Here is a 22,775-nt window from a genome sequence, read left to right as displayed (position 1 = left end):
TTTGTCTAGATAAAGGGCTGCACAGTCATAAATTTTTTCTTAAAAAAAAAAAATAGCATGGGTCAATACCAGTCTATAAAAAAGAAATCTATTGAAGATTTTTTTTTTCCTGTAAGAACTACTTACAGAATGAAACGAATAGGCTTCGTATTCACTTGTTTGCCTTCAGAACTTTCTTTCCTGCCCAAATGTGCAGCTTGTCTGACAAAAAGTTGGTCAGCTAAGAAAATGAGAAGCATAACGCGTCAATTATTTAATCAGAGTCATTCAAGGAAGGCAAGCTTCTGTGTTTGTGTTGTTTTTTTAATAAACATATTTCATTAAATGAAACTTCTAAGCATGGGTTGATTATATGAAAATGTGGTGACATCATAGCTCAGCTATGATAATGTCTACTAATAATGTCAAGTGCATTTTTTGCAACATGTTTCACTCTCGATTTTTTTTTTCTTCCTTCCCTGAAAGGGAGTGATCTCATGACATATAATAGAAAACAACCTTAAGTGTCAAAAGAAAACAAAATTAGTGAACTTTTGTCTGCAACCATAGAAACGCAGATTAACTCATATTTTTCCAGGAATGGAATGGAAACATTGTGCATGAGGCTATATAGTGTATTGTCTTCTCTGAATTTTCATTTGACAGGGATTTTAGAGGCTGTGATCTTAATTAAATCTCAACTAGCTGAAATAGTGCATCTAAAGGCATGCAGCGTTGCGTAACCTTGCTCAGTTGGTAAACCATAAATCATAAGAAAGCTTATGATAGGAATGGTTGGTTTGAATTTTTTTTTTCTTTTTGTTTGCAGTAAAAATGTACCTTGAAAAACAAAACCTCCTCATCTCTGCCTTGCATTTACACGTTGTCAGGTGCTGTCACTTGAGAAAGACACACTCTTTCATGACACTGACCAGTTCTACAACTTTTCAGGCTACCTCCACGAAATTGGAAGATACAGTGACAATAAAATCCGGATTAATTAAAAGCAAGGAGATTCCAGATTTGTCTTAGCTAATGTGGCAGGAGTATTGTTTGAGTTACTGTGTTTCTGAGACAATCAGGAGAGAATGTTGTGACCAGCTTCTCAGTTTTATACTAAAATTTGAGCAAAATTTGAATTGGCATAAAAGGAAGGCTAGAGAAATTTGTTCTATTATGTGGTTTAGTTGTGAATGACCAGCACTACAGAGAACCTTAAAACCATGTTCTTTGTGGCTGGGCAAATATAATGGTCAGTTAGCATCCACTTCATGTAGTTCATTGTGATTTTTAAACAAGGGATAATGCAGCAACAGTTGACTGGAGAAGATTAGAGTAAATAAATACATAAATTGTGTTTGTGTGTGTTGCATGTTAAAATGTGCATTTGATGGCGAGGAGTTATAATCATTAAATAGCTTATTAACTGTCTAGGTTTTATAAATTCTGCTGGGAAATCCTGGATTATTTGCTTTTAGTGCCTTTTAAGTAGATATTTTTAACTGCTGCAATTTGGGGTTTATATATATATACATATGCTTCAGTACAAGTAGCTACCTACATATAAAAATTGAGAATGCTATCTTTTGCTAGCTTGATTTTAGATATCTTTGTACATAATATTTCTTGTAAGGCTAGGAGTTAAGCATTGCTGATCAGCTGTAGATCTCTTGGAGCAAAGGAGTGTATAGCTTTATATGTACCTGTATGGCTAGATTTGGGGATAGTCTTAACTGTATAAGCTAAATTTAATGTTTAATGCCAGGTTTATTTTCTTGGAAGCAGCATATTTCTGGACACTTGTTTTACTCATCTCAGAGGGCGCACTACTTTTATATCCCCCATCCTAAATGGCATTCTGCATTCAGCTTTGTTTTCTTTCATTTTAAAAAGAAAACTCAGGTATCTCTTAGCTAAACAATCCTCTGCAGTTTTACGGGGACTTGCATTATCTGAGAAGAGCTAACCTGGGCCTCTGCTTTGAGATTGTAGGAATAATCTTCGCTGAGTCTCTCTTCCCACCTGGCAGTTGTTTGAGGGGAAATTAATTTAGAATGGGCAAAATGAATACTGAACACATGCATTGTGCCTCATTTTAAAATCCAGTAAAAAGCAGCTAATCAATGAAGATGCAGGCTAAATGTTAGGGTGAGCTCTTTAGAATACCTTAGTATCATGTTTTAATTTCTAAGCTTTATCTTGCCCTTAAATCTGAAACATCATTGTTCAAATAACTGAGAACAAGGTAAATCAACAACATCAAAAAGGTCGGCCTCTGTGATTTCTCAAGGGCTTGTTATTTTGTACTTCCCAATTCTATTTGATGTCTTGACAAAACAAGACGACACAGGGGAGAATGTATTAAATTTTGATTTTTTTCATCTAACCTGTTACAGTTGTGGCAGCTTAATTTCTTTTACTTTTTTTCCTGAAGATGGCTTTTTGCACAATTACTCTAAATTGTCACACCACTGCACGGGGCCGGGTCTTCACCGGCTTCCCATTTGCCTTGATTTTACTAGGCATTTTTGAACACATTTTGACTTTTAACATGTAGGAAGCCTTTGGTTTGGGCTTTGTCTTCATTAGAAATAAATCAGTGAATGGTGAGATTGGCAAAGAAGCAACTGATGTTTTCTCATTGGAATCTCATTTGCACCCCTGAGCCTAACTGTAACATAAAAGATAAAAAGGTGAAGGTGTTGGAAATAGGCATGAGAAACTGCACAATTTAAGAAACTTAAAGTTGTAATTCTTTTACAAAAGTGATTGCACCCTAGGAAAGGCCCTATAAAACTTTGGCATGATCTAATTTTGGCCTACCTGTAAGTTTAAATTCAATTATAGTCCTTCCTCCCCTCAATAATATGGGGAAAAAAATACATATTTGCAGTAAAGCTCACTATGAAATTTTCTGTGCTTGTTAAACCGTGAAGAAAGCAGAGCTATAAATTTAATTCTTAGTTTTAGAAAAACCTTTTTTTTTTTAATAAAAGCTAAACATTTTATTTTTCTTTATTTAACAGTAACTGTGGGCCTAGAACTGTATCTATATCTTGTCATAATCATGTATGTTTCTCAGATAGGATTGATACAGTTGCTGACTCTTTCATTATTTTTGAATAATACTTTTTAAGAGAACTTATTTAGCCAAGGCCTCTTCCTATTCCCTTCCAGAGCTAAAGATCTGTGGGTAGAATCTTTTCTGAGGTACCTTCTTGGGATAGTTCTCCCCTCCTCCTATTTGTAACCGTTAAAAAAAAAACGTTTTTTGTTGTTGCTAATATCATCAAATGGCATAGCATGTTTGATTCACATGCACTACATTGTTTTTCATCCCACCTACATGAGAAGGAGGTTGAAGAAGGAAAGAGGAGGCATTTTCTTGATTTGAATAATAATAATAATAATAATAGTTGCTAGGTTGAAAAGATCAGTGCTTCTTGGGCGATTATTTCCATGTGTATCTTCCATTGTTTCCTGTATTTAACAATCGCTAATGGGAGAAGCGATTTAATTTATGTAAACTTTACATTTTTATGCAAATGAAGCTGATATTTATTAGAGCTAAAATAATTATACTGGCACTCAGTGGAGTGACCTTGTGTCCCTGGGAAATGCTAGAGGAGGGCAGTTGAGATTCCACTAATACCTGTGCTGTAAACAAATAAGCATTTATGCCACTTTTTAAGATTTAAAGACAAAGGAAGAAAAGAATAGCTGGGAGAGAGGGTTGCTAGAGATTGCTTATTAGGGTTGATAACTTGAAATAACTCCTGATTGGCAAGCAAGTCTTGGCCTTACAATTTTTTGTGAAAGAAAGATAGCCTTTCTTGATAGAATGTAATAAACAAAATGATGAAAAAAATGAAATGCTAATTGTGTTTTAAAGAGGTCTTTTTTCCCTAAAATTTTAATAGGTCGTTGTATTGTTACTGAGAGAACAGTTATGCTAATGACTGAGTACTTACATGATTTTGCATTAATATAATAACCATTACCTGCCTTAATGCTTTGTACAGTATTGTGGCAAAATAGCTAAGTCTAAAAGAGTTATACAAAAAGCAGAATTCCATAATGAAATAGAATTATGCTTTCCACATAAATAGCTTGTAGTTTTAATGTTTTAAATACTGAAATATTATGTCAGAAATGTATTTTCCTTTCCTTTATGATAGCTACCTTGTGTGGTACCTGGTTGGTTCTTTTTGTTGTTTGTTCTTGTTTTGTTTTGTTTTTTTTTTAAGTGCCATGGAGAATAGATAGAAACTTCTTAACTTTTCTGTTTGCTGATACATCTGTTGTATCCACTGGCTTATTAATTATGAAAACTGTTATTTTTCACATGGGGCCAGAGGTGATGGTGTTTAATTTTCTTTTACCCAGGCTAGCTTCTATATGGTCATAAAAAATTTTGGCATAGGTTTTTTGTTGTTGTTGTTGTTATTTTTAATAGAGCCATAATTCTCTGTTTGGTTTGGTTTTGACATTCTAAAGCCTTCTAATTTAATTTGTTTCACTCTTGTTATTTGATTAGCCAGGTGATGCTGCCTAACCTGGTCAGTTGTCACTCAGACAACCTGAAATATAGAAGGGAAGAAGGGAAATGAGTTTCTGAGACATACACAGGGCGAATGATCAGAGATTAAAAATAGTTTCTAAATTATTAACCAGGTTAATGGGGGGAAAAACAGTATTTAAAATTTTTTATCTTGTTTTTATTATTTGTACGCCTAGCAATTATCAGAACATGCCGATGTGCAGAATTTATGTGTATTTACACTGGGCAGTGTTTACTTGTAGTTAACTTGAATATAAACTAAAGAGAGAGGAAAAAAATGATAACCTGTTATTTTCAGTATTTATATTGTCTCATCTCCCCTCCCACCTAATTCCTTCAATTGTCTCCTAGATTAGAAATAAGTATTGTTTCTGAGTGTTTTTGTTTATTTGTTTTTTAGATTTTTTTTTTTCCCCTTCCTATCACCCACCTTTCCCTGTTGGGCATTAAAGAAAATAATAAAGCATATTATTTTGATAGTCTTCAAGCATTCAGATGATAGAGAGTCATTTTGCAGAAAAAGAAAACCGTATCAGGCAGAATTTACACAGCAGTGCATGGGCTTTTAACAGCAGTTGTTAGTGCTAACGACATTTCCCTAGTTGCTGGTATTAAGGTAGCAGCAGGCCCATACTAGCAGCGTTCCAATGGCCCAAGCCCTGCTCCATTTCTGCCATTCCTGCAGGTCTATGTGCACCTGGGACCGGCCACACCCAGTCCATATCAGTCAACAGTGTATCATGCCGTGTGTGTGTGTGTGTTTTTTTTTAAATCACGATTTCCTCTTGAAACTCAGCTAAGGAGTGTTAACTGTGTGTGTGTGTGTTTTTAAATTCAGTTTTTGTATGCGAGCATTCTTTAAATGTCTGCCAGAAGTTTAATTTGAATTTCTGATCCCTGAAGGCAGCTAGACAGAATCATTCTAGTTCTTCATAAATTGCCTTCTATGATTCATTGTTAACTCATAAAACATACTCATTTCTATATACTCAAACAGTTAAGGTAGTTACAATATCGGGGATGTGAATTTTTTTTTTTTTTTTTTGCCTTTTATTTAAAATTGTCTTCTAAGGAAGAAATCAAGAGTTAGCTCGAACTCCCAGTCAAGGCATGAGCCCTGTAGCTCATGAAACATGAATGTTTTCATCTCCTGGAGGGTGAGGTGTGGATGGCATGGGGCCTGAAAAAAAAGTTTAGTTTTCACTGAATACTCTCAAAGAGGGGCCCATAAATATCAGAGTGCTGTAGTTAAAAACTCACATGACTGTTTTAAATACTATTGATTTAAACCACTGGCTAGATTTTATGAATCAAAGTGTAATTTCTAAGCTTTGGCCATATTTCTCATTGCCAAAGCACTCTCTCGTGTGTGCCTTTAGCCGCTTTCCAGACATTCAACACAGGATTAAATGATAGTAGTTACAGTGATCAATAGGTTAAGACTGCTACAGTCACTCTTGCCGCTAATGACCTCAGTAGTAATGGGCAATAAAGTGTGGGCTGTAATAGCCTCTCGCTGGTACTGCATGCCCTTTGATTCCTAGTATTAGGAGGGACTAGCTACATGAAAAAGTTGGACATTGGGAATTAAGGGAGTGGATATATAGGCTATAATTCTTAACTATTTAAAAGCCTTAAACTATGCTCAGAATTTTTTTTTTTTTTTCCTTTTCTATCATGGTTTCTGGTCCATTTGAATATGTTTGTCAAAGCTTTCCATATAACCTCTTTTCGGGACATGTTGGAGCAGAAACTTTGGGGAGATCTCGGTTTTATTACATATATAAATTAAGCTTGAGCCCACTTTGGATGCCCAGAGCTAACTGGCACAAAAACGTGGTTTCAGACAGTAAAAGCAAAGTTAAGGCCATCAGGATATAATGGCCCACTTCTGATTATCCAGAGACCAGTTCACCAGTTTGGAGGATTACTCAGGCTTCTTGCTTCTTTCCCTCCTTTGGCTGTGCCTGCTGCTTTTAGCATGATATTACTCATCAGTGCCACCATCAAAATGTCCAAAAGGAAAAAGAAGGGGAGACTCAAGTTCATTGTGCTGTTCTGTAACATGAATGCAAAAAAACCGAATAAATAACTGTGGGGAAAGGAGATTTAAACCATTAACTGTGTATAAGTGTTTTAGCATTATCCGTACAGGTATATGTCAGTGCTTTCCTTGATCTCCATTTTTAAATTGACAATTGAGGGACCGTGGTGTTTCTCAATTTAGGAATATGCGTATAATTTTACAAGATTCTTTTTAAAGACTATTTTAGGTTATATATTTTTTACTTTCAAAATCAAGTTTATTGAGCTGTCATTTGCATAGTCTAAAATATACTCAATTTTAAGTGTAGAGTTGGAAGAGTTTCGACAATTGTGTGTCCACCACCCCAATCAAGATATAGGGCATTTCCTTCACCCCCAAAAGTTCACTTGTGCCCCTTTCTAGCGTAGCATTTCCACAGCTCTTTTAAAAAATTAAGACCAGGCAATTATTTCTATGATGATTTCTGTTGTAACTCTTGTTAAGCACATGTTCACCACCAGTTTGGATTTTACACCACCCTGTTCCTGTCTGTTTTCCTGTTCATCACCGTCAGAAATTTGGCTCAAGAATATTTACATTGTACCCCATCCAAGAAATGCAGAGGAAAAAAGAAACCTTAAACATGGCTCTTTTGTTTTCTTAATCAAATCTCCCTGTATATCGATGATGCAACTCTCAAGGAAAAGTAAACTTCTATTGTGATATGTTGGCTTCAGCAGCCCCGACCATAGTGATTGGCACCCAATGCAGTGTTTAAAAATTCAAAAAGTTTCCTCTGTGTTAAGACAAAGTAGATTAATTGGAATTAATTTGTAGATGGGTAGATGTTTTGATAATGTCTTCTTGGTGTTTGCCCTACACTGAATGCAAGTTCACTGTTCCAATCACTGGTGGTATTTCGTGCTGCAAATTATCTTTTTAAAAGGATAATTTATCCATTCATATACATCTGTCCCATTTTGCATATAAAAATATTCAGACATGCCCATCTGTTTTAAATTACAGTGTATCTACATCTATACTTAAAAGGCCACTGTAATAGGAAGGATTCATGTATGACCTTCCAGAGTTGGGTTAATGAAATTTTTCGAATGTTCTAGCTGGTGTTTTCTAAACATGTGAAACTCACACATCAGCATCTCCACGCACGAAACATGCCCACAACAACAGTGGGGAACGTTCACTGTACATGAATCTGACCTTCAGGAACCATTTTTAGTTCATCAAAATTAGTGATGCTGAGAAATCGGGACATCAGTGCATAATGACTGTGAAATTAGGAATGAGAGCTCGCTATGCAAATGACAGGACAAATCATGTGAAAAAGTCAAGATAAACTGCATATTAAGACATTATGTTACATAAAATTAATACTGCATTTCTGCCTTTTGCTTACTGCTCCCCTGAAAGATTTTTTAATTCTTTTATCTTCTGATCAGCTATTGTCTGCCGGATTTTTTTTTTTTTTTTTAAAGTGGCACACAGGCAAAACATGTTATTACCTTTTATTGTAATACATGAGATGACAGCAGATCGTTTTTAACAAAGTATATCCTTTACTGCTTCTGGCTTCTTGCTGTCACATGTTTGATTAGAAACCAAAGAAAAGTTAAGATGCTTAAATATTACTGTTAGAAGACATACAGGTTTTGTCTTTTCTTTCATTGTTTTTTCTTTCCTTATCTTTTTATTTTTTTGGGGGGGGGCACTGATTTTTCATGAAATAGTCTTCTTGCATTACGGGGACTGACAAAATGGTTCTCATGTAGTCTACAAATTAAACACAAGTGCAGTGATTATTTTGAATAGCTAAATTACATTCTAGAAAGCTTGCAGAATTCATAGCATTGTCATTAGGTATCCGCTTGAATACAATTTGTGTAACCTTGGCCAAGACAGCCTGTCATTTTAATGTCAGTGTTTTATCTGAACAAGACATCATCCTTTCAGATACAATGTACAGGTTCCTTGCAGAGATGCCCGTGCAGAAACGTGTTAACAGTTGCAAATACGAAATGCTATCAAGTTCATCACTGTAGCTGTTTGTCACTGAAATGTCATGGAAAGCGGCTTTTAATGGTGTTGCACATAATATGAGAGAATTGAGACGTGTATGCTGGGTGAATGAGGAGAAGGGTAAAAGGCGTCGGAGAGAAGGGTCCCTGGTTAAGTTCCGAAGGTGTGTCCAAGGTCCTGTTACCCACAAGACTGAGCATCCAGTGATTGTTCCTAAAATCACCCCCCTCCAAAGACACCCAGCTGCAAAGGGATCAGCTCCCATGTGTCACCGTCCCCAAAACAGAATTCAAGTTCGGGTTGACTTCCTGCAACTCATTTTGACCCCACGCTCATTCTTCGTAAGAAATTGAGATGGCTCTGTCCTAGCTCCAGTCAGCCCTTAAGTTTTCTCCTCCCTGGCTGCTGGGGGGCCGCCCCGAGCCCCTGTCGACGCTGCAGGGCCTTGTTTTATTTTTCTTTATTTCGAGTCCGCTGCGAAATGGATGGAGTAGGGTCTGTCGCCCGCGTCCCCCTCTGGACGGACAAGGCTGTGCGCGGGCGATTGGCCGGTTCTTTAAGCAGGCTGATGGCAGCCCGCCCCGGACCCGCGAGGCTGCGTGCCGGCCGTTCCTGGCTGCCTATTTATCCTTCCTTGACGTTCTAGGTGCCCGTGTCAGTGGCTATGATGACTCCGCAAGTTATCACTCCCCAGCAGATGCAGCAGATCCTGCAGCAACAGGTGCTGAGCCCTCAGCAGCTCCAGGTCCTCCTCCAGCAGCAGCAGGCCCTCATGCTCCAACAGGTAATTGTCCTCCTCCCCCCTCCTCCTCTCCTCCTCTCCCTCCTCCCTCCTCTCTCTCCCTCCTCTCTCTCCCTCCTCCTTCCTCCCTCTTCCTCCCCCCTCCTCCCCTCCCTCCTCCCTCTTTCTCCTCCCTCCTCCCTCTTCCTCCTCCCTCCTCCTCCCCTCCTCCCTCCTCTCTCTCCCTCCTCCCTCTCCCTCCTCCCTCTCCCTCCTCCCTCTCCCTCTCCTCCCTCCTCCCTCCTCCTCCCCTCCTCCCTCCTCCCTCTCCCTCTCCTCCCTCCTCCCTCCTCCTCCCCTCCTCCCTCCTCCCTCCTCCCTCCTCCCTCTTCCTCCTCCCTCTCCCTCTCCTCCCTCATCCCTCCTCCCTCGCCTCCCTCCTCCCTCTCCCTCTTCCCCTCCTTCCTCCTCCCTCCTCCCCTCCTCCCTCCTCCCTCTCCCTCTTCCCCTCCTCCCTCCTCCCTCTCCTCCCTCCTCCCTCCTCCCTCTTCCTCCTCCCTCATCCTTCTTCCTCCTTCATTCTCCCTCTCCCTCTGTCTCCCTCCTCTCTTCCTCCTCCCTTTCTCTTCCCTCCTCCCTCTTTCTCCTCCCTCGTCCTCTCCCCTCTCCCTCCCCCTCATCCCTCTCCCTCCTCCCTCTCCTCCCTCTCCCTCCTCCCTCTCCCTCCTCTTTCCTCCCTCTCCCTCCCCCCTCCCCCCTCCTTCCTCCTTCCTCCTCCATCCTCCCTCCTCTATCCTCCCTCTCCCTCCTCCTTCCTCCCTCCTCCTTCCTCCCTCCTCCTTCCTCCCTCCTCCTTCCTCCCTCTCCCTCCTACCTCCTCCTTCCTCCCTCCTCCATCCTCCCTCCTCCCTCTCCCTCCTCCTTCCTCCCTCCCCCTCCTCCCTCTCCCTCCTACCTCCTCCTTCCTCCTCCCTCCTCCTTCCTCCCTCCTCCTTCCTCCCTCCTCCTTCCTCCCTCCTCCCTCCTCCCTCCTCCCACAGACCCAGGGCCCAGCACTGCATCCGGGACTCCCTGCACCCGAGTGGCTGCTTTGCCCAGTGAAGGATGAGCAGGGTAGGGCGGGCGGGGCAGGGCAGGAACCCGTCCCTGTCCCCAAATAATCAATGTGCCTTAGCATCCCTAGCATCGCCTGACTCCTGCCCCAGGCGACTGGGGTCTGGGCCCGGGAACACCCGCTGGACTGAGATTAGGGCTGTGAATTAGACTTGGTAGAAATAAGATCGTTTAGGCTTACGTGGCTTTACCCTCTTTGACTTGGTAAGCCCGGAGGCTTCTAAATGGTGTGACTCTAAGCGAGGCGAGGCGCACGTTGGGAGCAGGTTTACATAGGACAGCTCTTGAAGTCCCCAGCTCTGAAGTCAGAAGCTTTACAGATTTTTTTATTTTTTTTTTAAACACGAAGAAGCGAACGTGAAGGCCCAGAGTTGATTTCGCTTCTCACCTGTACAACGCTGACACCGAAGTGAACTTCTGGCTGTCATTGTGCCGTAGGGACCTACTGTTCAGACTTAATGGGCACCAGACCCAGGTGGATGGTCCTGGGGTGGTGGGTGTTCCCACCTGGGGTGCAGGATGCAGGGGGAGCTCCCAGCACTGCAGGGCGCACCCCAAATGCCCCTCCAGCGTGCCCAGCCCTGGCAGCGAGAGCACACGGCAGACACTCCCTGCAACAAGGGCATTGTGGCTTTGTTGTCCCATCAAAGGTCATTTCTTGCCTTATTTTAATTAGTTTGTGCAGAAAATGGTATGTTTTTCATCAGTTCATTTTGGAGATTACTTTTCCAACAATAATGCCAAGAATAGGCAGCGCGTGCTGAATTTATCGTGGAGTCTCAAACGAAAGGTCAGGCCATTACAGATAAAAGGATGCTATTTTTCAAATCGCAGTTTGCGTATGGCACCAGCAGGGACCGGGCTGGGCGCTCCCCTCCGTTACTTACCGGCCTGTCTTTTCCTTTGTAGCAGCAGCTTCAAGAGTTTTATAAAAAACAACAGGAACAGTTGCAGCTTCAACTTATACAACAACAACATGCTGGAAAACAGCCTAAAGAGGTACCGACAATACATATTTTACTTTCAAACCACAGATCCCTGAGGACTATCTAGTGGCTATTAAACTGTCATTCATCTTTTAAATGATTGCACAACTGAGCTGACTCTATCGGTTCTCAGCTTTCAGACTGAGAGTTATTGTCCTGTTTTCGCTCAGATTTTTTCTGGGTTCCATTTGCTTCCTGCCACATATTTTATGACACTGCTTGCACGTGGACCTGGGCGAGGGGCTGGCCGTGGGCAGAGCCTCTGTCTAGGGCTGCTTCTGCAGACTGAGTACCAGGATATAGACGAGGGAAGTCAGGTGCATTCAGTAAACTTTGACTTGGACCCACATTTAAATTTTTTTTTTTTTTCCCCCCAGCTTAGAGAGCTTGGGTGTGTGATGACGGCCTTTTCCTTGGGAAGAATAACCCCTTGTGAGGTTGGACAAACAAACAAAAAGTTAGAACAAGATCAAACATCCCCATCTTTGGTTACCTTCTTCCTGCAAGCGATACATACTGTAAATTGCTACAGGCATGTGTGTACCAGATAGCAGGACCGTAAAGTCACGGGAGGACTCCGGCTTGGATTGTTTGTGTTTTCCTGCAAAAAAAAAAAAAATATATATATATATATATAGCGTGTTATAATAGCTTCTGTACGCACAGTGCTTCGTAGCGTCGATGAGTTACTGCACTAGGCCACGCCACCCGGTGAGGGTGACAGCCTCAGTCCCATAAATGGCAAGGCCTGTCTAGGGACTCGCCCTTTCACCTTCTATACGATTCTGGGTGGGCAAGGCTTACTCAGTTGCGGAGGCATCTGTGCGCATATGTACATTTTTATGACATTTTTCTACCTGTGCCAGAGTGACCCTGTTTAACTCACCTTCCTCATATTTTTACAGTGGACTGAAATCCCTTTTGTTTTAAGGGTTCTCTTTGGGGACAGCACCGTTTATGATTCTGAAGCAGCGCATAGTCCACTTTGACACCTCCTTCCTCTGCCCTAAGGGGTTGGCCACTTGCGTTCTTTGGAAGGGAGTCTTCCCAGGTGACTGTCCCCACGTCCCTGTCCCTCCGGCAAGCGAGCAGAGCATGCCGGCCGGCGCTGATCGTGCACACCGGGAGTGACCCGGGCGCTCTCCCCGTGCCAGCTCCTCCCTCAACACGAATTGGGTCCATTTTCCGTGCCCCGCAGAGCGCTCACCCCCCCGGGGTCCTGTTGAGCAGCCTGGGCATGAGCCCCTGCAGAGCAGGGGCAGTTTGGGGGTGCAGGGGTGGGGGAGGCGTTTTAATGAAAATGCTGACACAACCTTAAGTACAGTGGTGCACTCCCGGGTGCTGCTATAATAAAAAAGGGAACAGATTAAAAAGTGTCTAAAATGTAAATCTAAAGGACCAACAGTAATTAAAATGGAAATGGCGCAGGGAGGGAAGGCATGTAATTGGGAGATATCACTGTGCAGAAGGCTCTCAGCTTTGTTTTGCTGGCTGTTTTTCTAATTCAGCAGGGCTTACTCATCAGTGGCAGTTCAATGCGCGTTAATGACTCGGGATTGCAGGCATCACTCTGGACAAAGAAATGATTATTGTGCGGTCAAAAGAAGTTCAAAGACAAGAAGGGAATTTCAGTTTTTTCCTTAGAGATCCACATTCAAGAGCATATAAATTAAGCCAAATGTTAAAAACCACAGTCTGAAAGCTGACTTCAAAGTCACAACTCTCTAATTAATGAACTGCGAGCTTCAGTTTGGACAAGTTGTGGTTTGATGCGCCCATAAATCAACATGACAGGCCTGTTTCACAGTCTCAGACAGTGCTTGTCATTGAGTCACATCAGATGTAAACACAGCAGAAAAAAGAAGGGGTATGAAGGAGGTGCAATTGATCAACAGAATTGGTAAAAACCCACTTTTGAAGCATATTATGCATGATCACAGGAAATGGTTATAGCCTCAAGAGGTTTCCCCTTCTGCTGTTGCTTTTTTGAATCAGATTTCTAACAGCCTTCAAAAGGGAGAATAAGAATTATGGAGTTTCTCCCCTGTGGCTTGCAGGCAATAACCCCCTGTTGTTATTTTGTGCTTCTTTCTTTTCAAAGGCATCAAAATTTAGTTTTTTAAAGATCTTTAACTCCATATTTGAAGACAAACAAAAAAGGGCTGCCACTGTCATTCTTATCAGTTACCAGGGATTGTGTTTTTCCTTTCTGTTGCCACTTCTTATTAACCTCTTATTTGGTCTGTTAGGCATAGTTTGGAATCCGCGTCTGCATGCTGGGAGAACACGAACGTTCAGACGAGCGCAGAGGGCAGATAAAGAAATGCAAGGGGGGAAAGTTACGCAGCAGAAAGGAGGATGAAAGTCGCCTCTCCCAAATTGCTGTTGTCAGAGAGGGGCGCGTCTCAAGAGCAGGAAGGCGATGGTGCTTGTCTGAGTTTGGGAAAGGAACAGGGGCGAAAAGAAAATACTTTGCATCTGAAACAGGACAACGGGAGACATCTGTAGTGGCATTTTAGCATCTCCAGGACTGTGCTTTGTCATCTATTTCTCAGGCAAAGGTGACCCAGGAGCTTTGTGCTGCCTTGAATCCCCTTAGCAGTGGTGGGCAGGCCGATGGACAGGTGGCCTCTCGTGCTTGGATTTCCCTGTGTGCTCATGTGCTGGTGGATTTATTTGGCCAAGACCTGTTGTAACAGTGGGTAAGGAGATCCTTATTTTCCCCGAGATAAGGGGCTGGTCTCCTGGAATTGCCGTGCAGGTGGTGGTTCCTTTTGTGCTAAACTGAAATAGTCACATGGTAGCAATTTCATGAGGTGGACTGGTGGCTCTGATTTTAACAAGGTTTGAACTTGGATGTTGACAGATGGAACAAGTATGTTAATTTACTGAATCCCCCGTCATTAGTGGCTCATGATTTTGTATCATTAGGTTTACCACCTCCTCCTTTTTTTTCCCTTTTTTGATTCCCTCCAGAGTGAGACTCTTGCTGTTTGGCTAGAACAGAACGATGTACCTTCGCTCTTTTTTTTTTCCCCCCCTAAAGTTGCTTGGAGATGTTTCCCTAGGAAAGTTTGGCTCCATGTTAAGTTAGAGACCTAAGACCTTCCTTAAAAGATAGATAGTTGCTGTTTGTTAGGAGGGGAGAGAGAGATGTACCCCCAATGCAACTATTGAAGTGACTGCTCGTTTCTTATCAGACAGAGATGGGGTGGAAAATAGAGGGCAGAATTCATTTTTAAATCAAGCCACAAAAAAAAAAGAGATCCCATCCTGTACGGGTGAGGTAGGCTGTTGATTGTTTTAAAAGGGCCGTTTGTCCCGGGTAGTTATGACAGTTTATGTTAGGCAGTAGGGAGTAGCCAGAAGAAAGGAAAACAGACCTTTGACTGCAGCTCTAGGGAGGGGATCCAAAATGCAGGGTTTATCAGGGCATTTTAGCATTTTAACACTGACTACTGACCTGTCGAGGGGACTGCACTGAGACCTTTTTTGTATGCATTCAATTGTGAGAAGTAAACAAACGGACTCGTATCCTGTGTTTGGTAACTGGGTGGGGAGCCCCAGTTTGGCAACCAGTGTTGCTTTTAAATTCTTTCTTTGGACAATGGGCCTTGTATACTTTTATATCCTGGCTTTTCAGACGTGGACAGCTTTCATGAGCTTTTCCTAGGGATAGCCACAGAGACAACAGAAGAGGCCTCAGTCATTTTAGATAAATACAGAATTTTTAAACATTTCATTTACAGTAAGGCAGGAAACACCCCTCCCAACCTTCAGCCAACCCCCCCCCCATTACCTTCTACTAAGAAGAGCTAATTGCCTGATCTTTTATTGTGTCGATGTTGTTTTTCCTCTTCCTCCTATTTTTTTTCCTAATGTCGTGAGTTAATATCTGTTGAAGAAGTGAAAAAATCATTTTGACATGAATATAACTATCATTGGGTTTTACATTAATGCAATAACTTGGGAAGGGGTGAAAACAATTGGATCATTTTATGCATGCTGTTCTTAAAATGAAAACACTGGCTTTTCATTTAAATTTATTTAAATTTTTGTTGTTAGTGGTATAGAATTTGTTTTTTGGAGTGAAACTCAATTAACTTTCTCAGTGGCATGGTAGTAAGTCTGAAATTGGTTGCTAATATGAGAATGATGGTTTTTACTGTAAAATAAACTACATGGAGACTAAAAGGAAACCACCATTTTTCTCTTTCTTTGAACTTTGCATCAGAACGTCTTGATATACATTCCATTTTATGGGTGTATCAGATCAAGGTCATGTGTCAGGTTAAGTGAATGCAGTTGTTTGTGAAGCAGAGTTGTCAAGCAGAACATGCAACCTCTGAAAGTCTTGGATGGTCCTTTTAGTTGCAAAAATCTTGGATGGTCTTTTTAGTCGCAGAAGTCTCTCTGATCTTTTTGACTAATACTCAGAGTTAGGAAAACTAATCTTGTTCTTTTCTTGAAGAACCTTTTTTTTTTCTTCTTCTTCTTTTTTGGCTACAGTTTAGGAAGGGTTAATTTTCCTTTTTATAATTGTTAGCCATAACGTGGCAAAGACCTCCACCTTGATATGATTCCTAGCAGATTAAGGATATTAGACAATTTCCTTCTATTTATTGTACTACTGCACTGTATTATCTTTCTATCACTCAGATAATTACTGAGGAAATCTACATTAATTTTTTTGGCTGGAGCAGGGCCTGCTAAACACAGGAATGATGTATTGATGTTTTACACAACAAAAGTTTTCCCCCTGTCATTGTCCAATCAACACAGAGATATTTATCATATCGCAAAGCCCCTTCTTTTCAAGAACAAAGCAGGTGGGGAGAAGCAGGACAAGGGCCCCAGACTTGGGGTTTCTGAGACCAAAGCCAAGTGAAGGCATCCAAAGCTCAGGCAGCCGACTACGATGTTGTTTGCTAAATTATGAATGTGCGTAATTAAAATCTAGTGGCTGTTTCTATGAAAGATTTACAGTGTTATTTCATCGTTTGTCATGGCTAATTAACAATATTAGATGAAGTTTTTCTTCTTCAAAGGTCTGATTTTTCCTCATTTATTTATGTCAAAAGTGATAAACAGAGTTAGTTAAAAGCTTCTGCCGTTGCAGGCAGAGGGAGGGAGGCGGCTCGTTCGTTCTCTTGCAGCCCAAAGGTTCAGGGTTCAAATCCCTGCAGACTAGAGCTGAGGCCATCTGTCCGAGCTCTTCCTTAGAGGTGTGAACAATAAAAAAAAAAAAATATGTCAAAGTGTGATAGTGCATCCCTTCCTTCGCTGCAAAAACTCAGGCTTCTCAGACTGGAGGGAGAGAAGACTCAGACTTTGATTGACAGATATTTTGCAGCGGGGAAGGTGACACCCACCCCGCCCCACCGCCCCGCTGCTCCGCAGAGGTGGCGCGTTCTGTCCCTCTGCCACCTTGACATTGAACCCTCCGCTGAGCTCTAGTGACCATTCTCAGCGTCAGATGATGATGGTGAGTTTTGAAGCGTCCATACTTTGCACCTTCCTGGGGAAGTGGCCGGTCTCATTTTTTTTGTGTTTGTTTTTTTTTTTTTTTCTTTTTCTTCCTGATTTCTTGCAGCAACAGCAGGTGGCCACCCAGCAACTGGCGTTCCAGCAGCAGCTACTACAGATGCAGCAGCTGCAGCAGCAGCACCTCCTGGCTCTGCAGCGCCAAGGCCTTCTGACAATTCAGCCCGGGCAGCCCGCCCTCCCCCTCCAGCCTCTTGCTCAAGGTACGCGGGGGGAACACGGTACAGCAGGTGCCGCCCTGTGGAGACTCTGGGTGGGTGTAGGTGGTGGGCCGGGCACTCTCGGTGTATCCCAGCTCATCGTCATGAAGGACACCGTGCATCTAAAACACATGCACGGAAACTTCTTTTAAGAAGCTTGAGTGAGCTACACATGGGCCCCTGTAGAAGCCAAAATGCTAGCATCATGATGCTAAAAGGAAGCCTTAGGATGGTCTTGAAGCCTTGGCAGCAGCCGAGCCATCCTGCGGTTGCACGTTCTCGGAGTGAGGGCATGCACCACTGCTTTTGCACTTAGACTATTGTAGTCTTGCACCCTTGTAGGCCTGCAGCTTGGAACCACAAAGGAATTTTCTTGAAGGTTTCTGTTAAGTCATTTTAAGCCATGTCTTATATCCTACAATTTGTCCTATTTTAAAATTTCTGCAATGCTTTATAAAACGCCATGTTTTAATATCTAGAGATGAATTGAAGTTTGTTTTTCTATAAAGGATTAAAATCAATCTCTTTTTGGTTACAGAAACCAAAGGTGTTTTTTTGTTTGGGCCTTTTCTTTTTTTTTTTTTTTTTTTTTTCTCTTCTCTCTTTGCATTCATCTGTTGATTTTTGAGCATGTTTAATTCTACATGCGTCAGAACAGATACCATTTCCATGTCCGGTTCTTCAAAAGCCTGGGATTCCTTGAAAAAATAGTAAGAGTTCATGGATTTAGTGAATTTCTTTTGACAAGCCCCTGACGTTTGGATCCCAAGGGTGTTGGACATCAGAAACCAAATGGGAACTCTGGGAGTGTTTAGGACATCTTCTTGGTTTAAGGAACTCTGACTTTCACGTGTGTAATGTGAAAGAAGATAGATTATTCAGAACTAAAAAGGAGGGAGGGAAGGAAGGAAGAAAATGCCATACCTGTGTCTCAAAATACGGCCCCCCCATCCCATACGTAGCAGAGCAGATCTCTGACGGCTCGGACCATCGTTCTGTTCAGCTGTAGCAGATCTGATGTATATGTCTTTGTGCATTAAGGGTTGGTAGCTAGAGCTGTTGGCGTCTTGGATGCAGTGACCTTCTCCAGAAGGTTCCAAATGTGGAGCCTCCTTCCTGTTGCTTAAGGCTTGGTCATTTGTTTAGCAAGTGTTGGTGTCCAGAGAAGTCAGAGAGTCCTGTCTGCATTTGAATCTTGTCTCTCAAGTCAACCACACCCAGCTTCTGCCCCTTCTTAGGTTTGCTTTTTTTTTTTTTTTTTTTCCATTTGGAGACCAGGGCTTTTTCCCCCTTTTAACTTCTCTGTTGTCCCTCCACCCCTTCCTGCCATGTCTGCTCGACTGCTGGTCACCTACCCAACATCTCCATTGCTGTCAAAAGAAGACTTGAGCAGTTCAGCAGTACAAGGGGAAAAGAAAGGCTATCCTGTCCGTGTCCGCGAGTGCATTTTTGTGCTTGTGAGATGTTGCAGTGTACGCTAATTACACCTTCGGGTTTATTGTTGGAAACACCTGACACACCTGTCGGATTCAACCTCTCTCATCTTTTCCCACCGCTCCTATACTATTAAGTTTGCTCACTAAGGTTCATTGTTATAGCATATCAGTTAAGCTGCCCAAAAGAGGGCAATTGGGCAGCGACAAGACAAGCTCATGTGTAATGTGAAAGAAATGAATGTGCTGGTGCATGAAGTGTAATCTTTGCAGTAACATATCAGAGACACTGGTAGGCAATTCACTGGTCGTGGCATTGATTGATAGGTTTAGCAGTCAGTCTGCTATCACCGTTGGCCCCTGCGACATTAGGGAGAAGCATGTTTAAAATCGAAGGGGTGCTCTCGTGTGTGTGCCCGAGATGGCCTGAATGTAAATATAAATATTTGTGGAGTCAGGTTCTTGCAGGAATGCCGTGTGCATCTCTCAGGAATCAGGAGGTTGGTTTGGTCTCCCCCACCCGCTCGCCCGGAGTGACTTGAGAATTCAGTCATCTTGGACCACAACACAATTTTTTTTTATCAGAGAGATGATGGCTTAAAACTGATGTCATTATGAGGTTTAAATCAACTCTCTGCTTGCTTGAACATGGTCACCTGGGTATGGGTGTACAAGGACAAAAAAAGGTTGATCAACTCTGTTTGTCTTTGAGCCAGCGATACCTGGGGTTGTAAAATTGAGTTCCACGAACAGTAATCTGTCAACTGTCCCTACAACATACATTTTTTAAACCTGTGCCTGCATTTTCTTCTGTAATGAAGGGGCCAGTTGTCCTGGAAAAAGAAACCATTGGAAGGCACAGAGGTTATCTGTTAACAATGCTGGTAATACCCGCTTCATAATAAAATCACCAAGATTCTTTTACATGTCTGTCCATGGCCTTGCTAAGTTAACCTTAAACATGGATGTAAATGTCAATGTATAGGAACAGTTACTATTTTGAAGGCCTTTTTTTTTTCCCCTCAAGGTTTTGTATTATGAAACAGGAGGGGTGTTTTTTGTTTTTAAGGTTATAGTAGGGTTTTCTCTCGGTTTTACCTAATTAGCGTATCTGTTCTTCACCTTGGTCTCTTTAACCATCTGATCCTCCCTGGCACCAGCAATTTCATATAGAATTATTCTTTCACTATCATTCTGATCTTTTTAATTTTTGAAATGTAAACTCTTGGTAGGAGAAAAATTACATGCTTGGTTATGTACCTGCAAATGGATTTGTTTTTAACTTGGTACTCTTATTCTTGCCATTTTGGAAGAAATGCATGCTTTCTTGGATGTTCGTTCCATCTGGTGAGTGACCGGCTTACCTGCTATCTGCTTGAATTCTGTCATGAGATCTTGGCTGTCACATAACAGCACCCTTTGGTAGATAACAGTCATTGAACAAGGAATAGCATTGATGGGAGAGAGTGATTTGACTGCCTCTCTGCTAAGTCTGATGAAAAACGTTCTTAAATGTAATTATCGCATTGCAGCCAGCCCCAGAAACACCCCTGTTGTCACTTAATAAGTTACTGTTTATTTACCACTCCTCCCTGTGGATGAAGAGACTGATTTGCCAGCCCATTGCAATGAAAGGAGAGTTAGGGTGACATTAATGGTTTCTGCAGGTATAACAAGTGGTGAGTAACATGCGCCTTTGTCTTCATTTGCTGGATAAAGATCTTTTAAAACAGCTTCAAAGTTCTGCTTTGCTTGGAGGGAGAGTGTTAACACAGTCGTTAGAACCCTGCTCTTCTAGTCTTCCCACCTCCCCTGCGACCGACCCAGAAATCAATTAGTTTGAGTCGAAAAACAGGCGGCTTGTTCTTCCCTAGAACATAAAAATAGGTGTTGACTTGTGGGGTTTTATATCAACATGCCGTGATCAGCAGACAGTCCCATTTGCTGTTGTCTCAACTGAGCGAACAGTGGGCCGGGGGTCGGCCACGTCCGCGGGTCACTGTTGGTGGGCCGGCCACAGAGCCCCAGCCTTGTCCCTGCAAACCTGTCCCACCTGTCCCTTCAAAAGGTGTTGGAAAATAATAGCCCAAATGCAGCAAAACCGGACACTGGGGTTGTGTAGTGACCTTTCCCTTTGTTTAATTTGCCTCTGAGGTTTAATTTCAGGGGACAGGTAATAATTGAATATGCCTAATAACTAAATGCTCATTTGGGACAAAATCCATCAAAATATAATTGGCATTTGATTTTTATGAAGGTAGAAGAAAACCTACTTGGCTGTCGAGGATTGCGTTCTAGGACTGTCTGACCACTTCATGTATCATTCGAAGCCTCCTTTATAATATATATTAATTGCAAATACTTGAGCATTTGAACATTTTCGTGGAGAACCGTTAGGAGAGACCAACTGTTTTTGTTAACGTTCTTCTCAGAGGCGGGAAAGGTTATTGGTCTGCTGTGCAATAATTTACTCCTCTTTGATATGCAAACGATCCACGGTGAATATAAAAAAATCCTATCAGACTCATTTCACAGTTCTTAACCACTCGGATTCTCTGGAGTCCATCGCCTCATTAGACCAGTGCTCTCCAATGCTAGCATAATTAAAATCTTTAACAGTTTAGCAAAGTAAAGATGTTTGGCTGATCACGTTGAGATGATTATCTATCCATTGTATTCTAAATGACAAAAATAAATTAAATTTAGACCTTGGCATTTTTTATTATGTGTTTCAAATGAATATAATGCACACAGCCTTCTTTTTTAATTCAATACCTTAGGTTTGGTAGGAAACATGCCTGTTTCGGCTGCTGCTATGTAGCCAGAAAAATGGCATCCTTTCCAGGGTAGCTGTGTTGCAGTTGACTGAAACAATGAACTGCCATCCAGACGTCCCATTCTAACACAGAATCACCTTTCTGTGTACATCAGCGTTGATGATTTCTTTTCGATGTTCTCTCAAAGGAAGCTGGTGCTGTTTGTTGTTGTTAGTTGCCATCCAGATGATTTTCTTCCTGTTCATGTATGTGCTAGAACATGCATTGAGGTGGGATTTGGAAATCTCAGGCTGTAGAGCTTATTAGGCCCACAATAAATAGTGAGATTGACATACGGATTGTATCGCTTTTTGGGGGAGTAATACAGGTTGTGGCTTACTGCTCAAACCCCCTGTCCATTTTGACCCCCCTAGAAACCAAGAGTACTTTACTACTCCAAGTTTATTTTACATTTCCATTTTATTCTGCAATGGTTCATTACCATTGATCTAAGAAATGACAGTAATAACAGTGTTACTTGTATAAAAAGTTATACATTTTTTTTCAGTAGACACATCCATCAATTAAGCATGTGGTACTAGAAACCAAAATTAATGAGGAAGATAGGTGTGTTAATGAAATAATCATAGTATAATCAATTTGACTGTTAAAAGTTGAAAAGCATTTCAGGAAGACGATATGAATTCATAATTTATGTCTAAAAGTGATTAATAAAAACTATATTTAATAACAAAGCTATTTGTCATCATTTAAAGGCTTAAGCACAAAAATTATTCACTTTGTGTTTCGTGTTGTCATAATAGTATAGTTGAACAAATTTATTGTGAGCCCTTCTTAGTGTCTAAAAATAAGGGAACCATGTATCTACTTTTTTTTTTTTTCAAAAATTGAGAAGCAACATTTTGGATGGAGACAGGCATATGGTTGTTGCAAAGTAATGACCATGTCTTGCATCTGTTTTGTGATTGTCTTCTGTGTGTGTGATGGCACTTCACCTGGGCTGCTCAGTAGGACACGCTTGTGATTACCGTATTTGCCTTATTAGTTGGGAGGCGGGAAACTGCACACACCAAAAAAAAAAAAAATCCCCCCTAACACTAGGCTTTGTTTACTGACTCTTTGATTTAATTACTGTTTGAAGAGGACGGAATTAGCTGTTAATTGATTTAATTATCCAATTTGTTTGTTTCAGGCATGATTCCAACAGAACTACAGCAGCTCTGGAAAGAAGTGACAAGTGCTCACTCCGCGGAAGAAACCACAGGCAACAATCACAGCAGTTTGGATCTGACCACGACATGCGTCTCTTCCTCTGCACCTTCCAAAACCTCCTTAATCATGAACCCGCATGCCTCTACCAACGGACAGCTCTCGGTCCACCCTCCCAAAAGGGAAAGG

General features: G+C 41.7%; 1 protein-coding gene across 15 annotated transcripts in view; it reads left to right on the top strand.

Annotated features, from left to right (window-relative positions):
- FOXP1 (forkhead box P1) overlaps nt 1-22,775 on the top strand; it is a 706,173-nt gene that overhangs the window by 602,391 nt on the left and 81,007 nt on the right. For 13 of the 15 annotated variants that reach the window (XM_075998545.1, XM_075998535.1, XM_075998540.1 and 10 more), the window contains 4 exons: nt 9,250-9,387; nt 11,347-11,436; nt 17,017-17,170; nt 22,570-22,774. In XM_075998545.1, the coding sequence (XP_075854660.1) occupies nt 9,250-9,387; nt 11,347-11,436; nt 17,017-17,170; nt 22,570-22,774 (587 nt within the window). The remainder of the gene's footprint in view (nt 1-9,249; nt 9,388-11,346; nt 11,437-17,016; nt 17,171-22,569; nt 22,775) is intronic. The other 2 variants (XM_075998539.1, XM_075998541.1) reach the window with 2 other exon arrangements.

The sequence above is a fragment of the Microcebus murinus genome, chromosome 28, assembly GCF_040939455.1.
Source record: "Microcebus murinus isolate Inina chromosome 28, M.murinus_Inina_mat1.0, whole genome shotgun sequence".
Lineage (NCBI taxonomy): Eukaryota > Metazoa > Chordata > Mammalia > Primates > Cheirogaleidae > Microcebus > Microcebus murinus.
The sequence above is the reverse complement of the archived record's forward strand: the minus strand, read 5'-3'. Positions and strand labels throughout refer to the sequence as shown.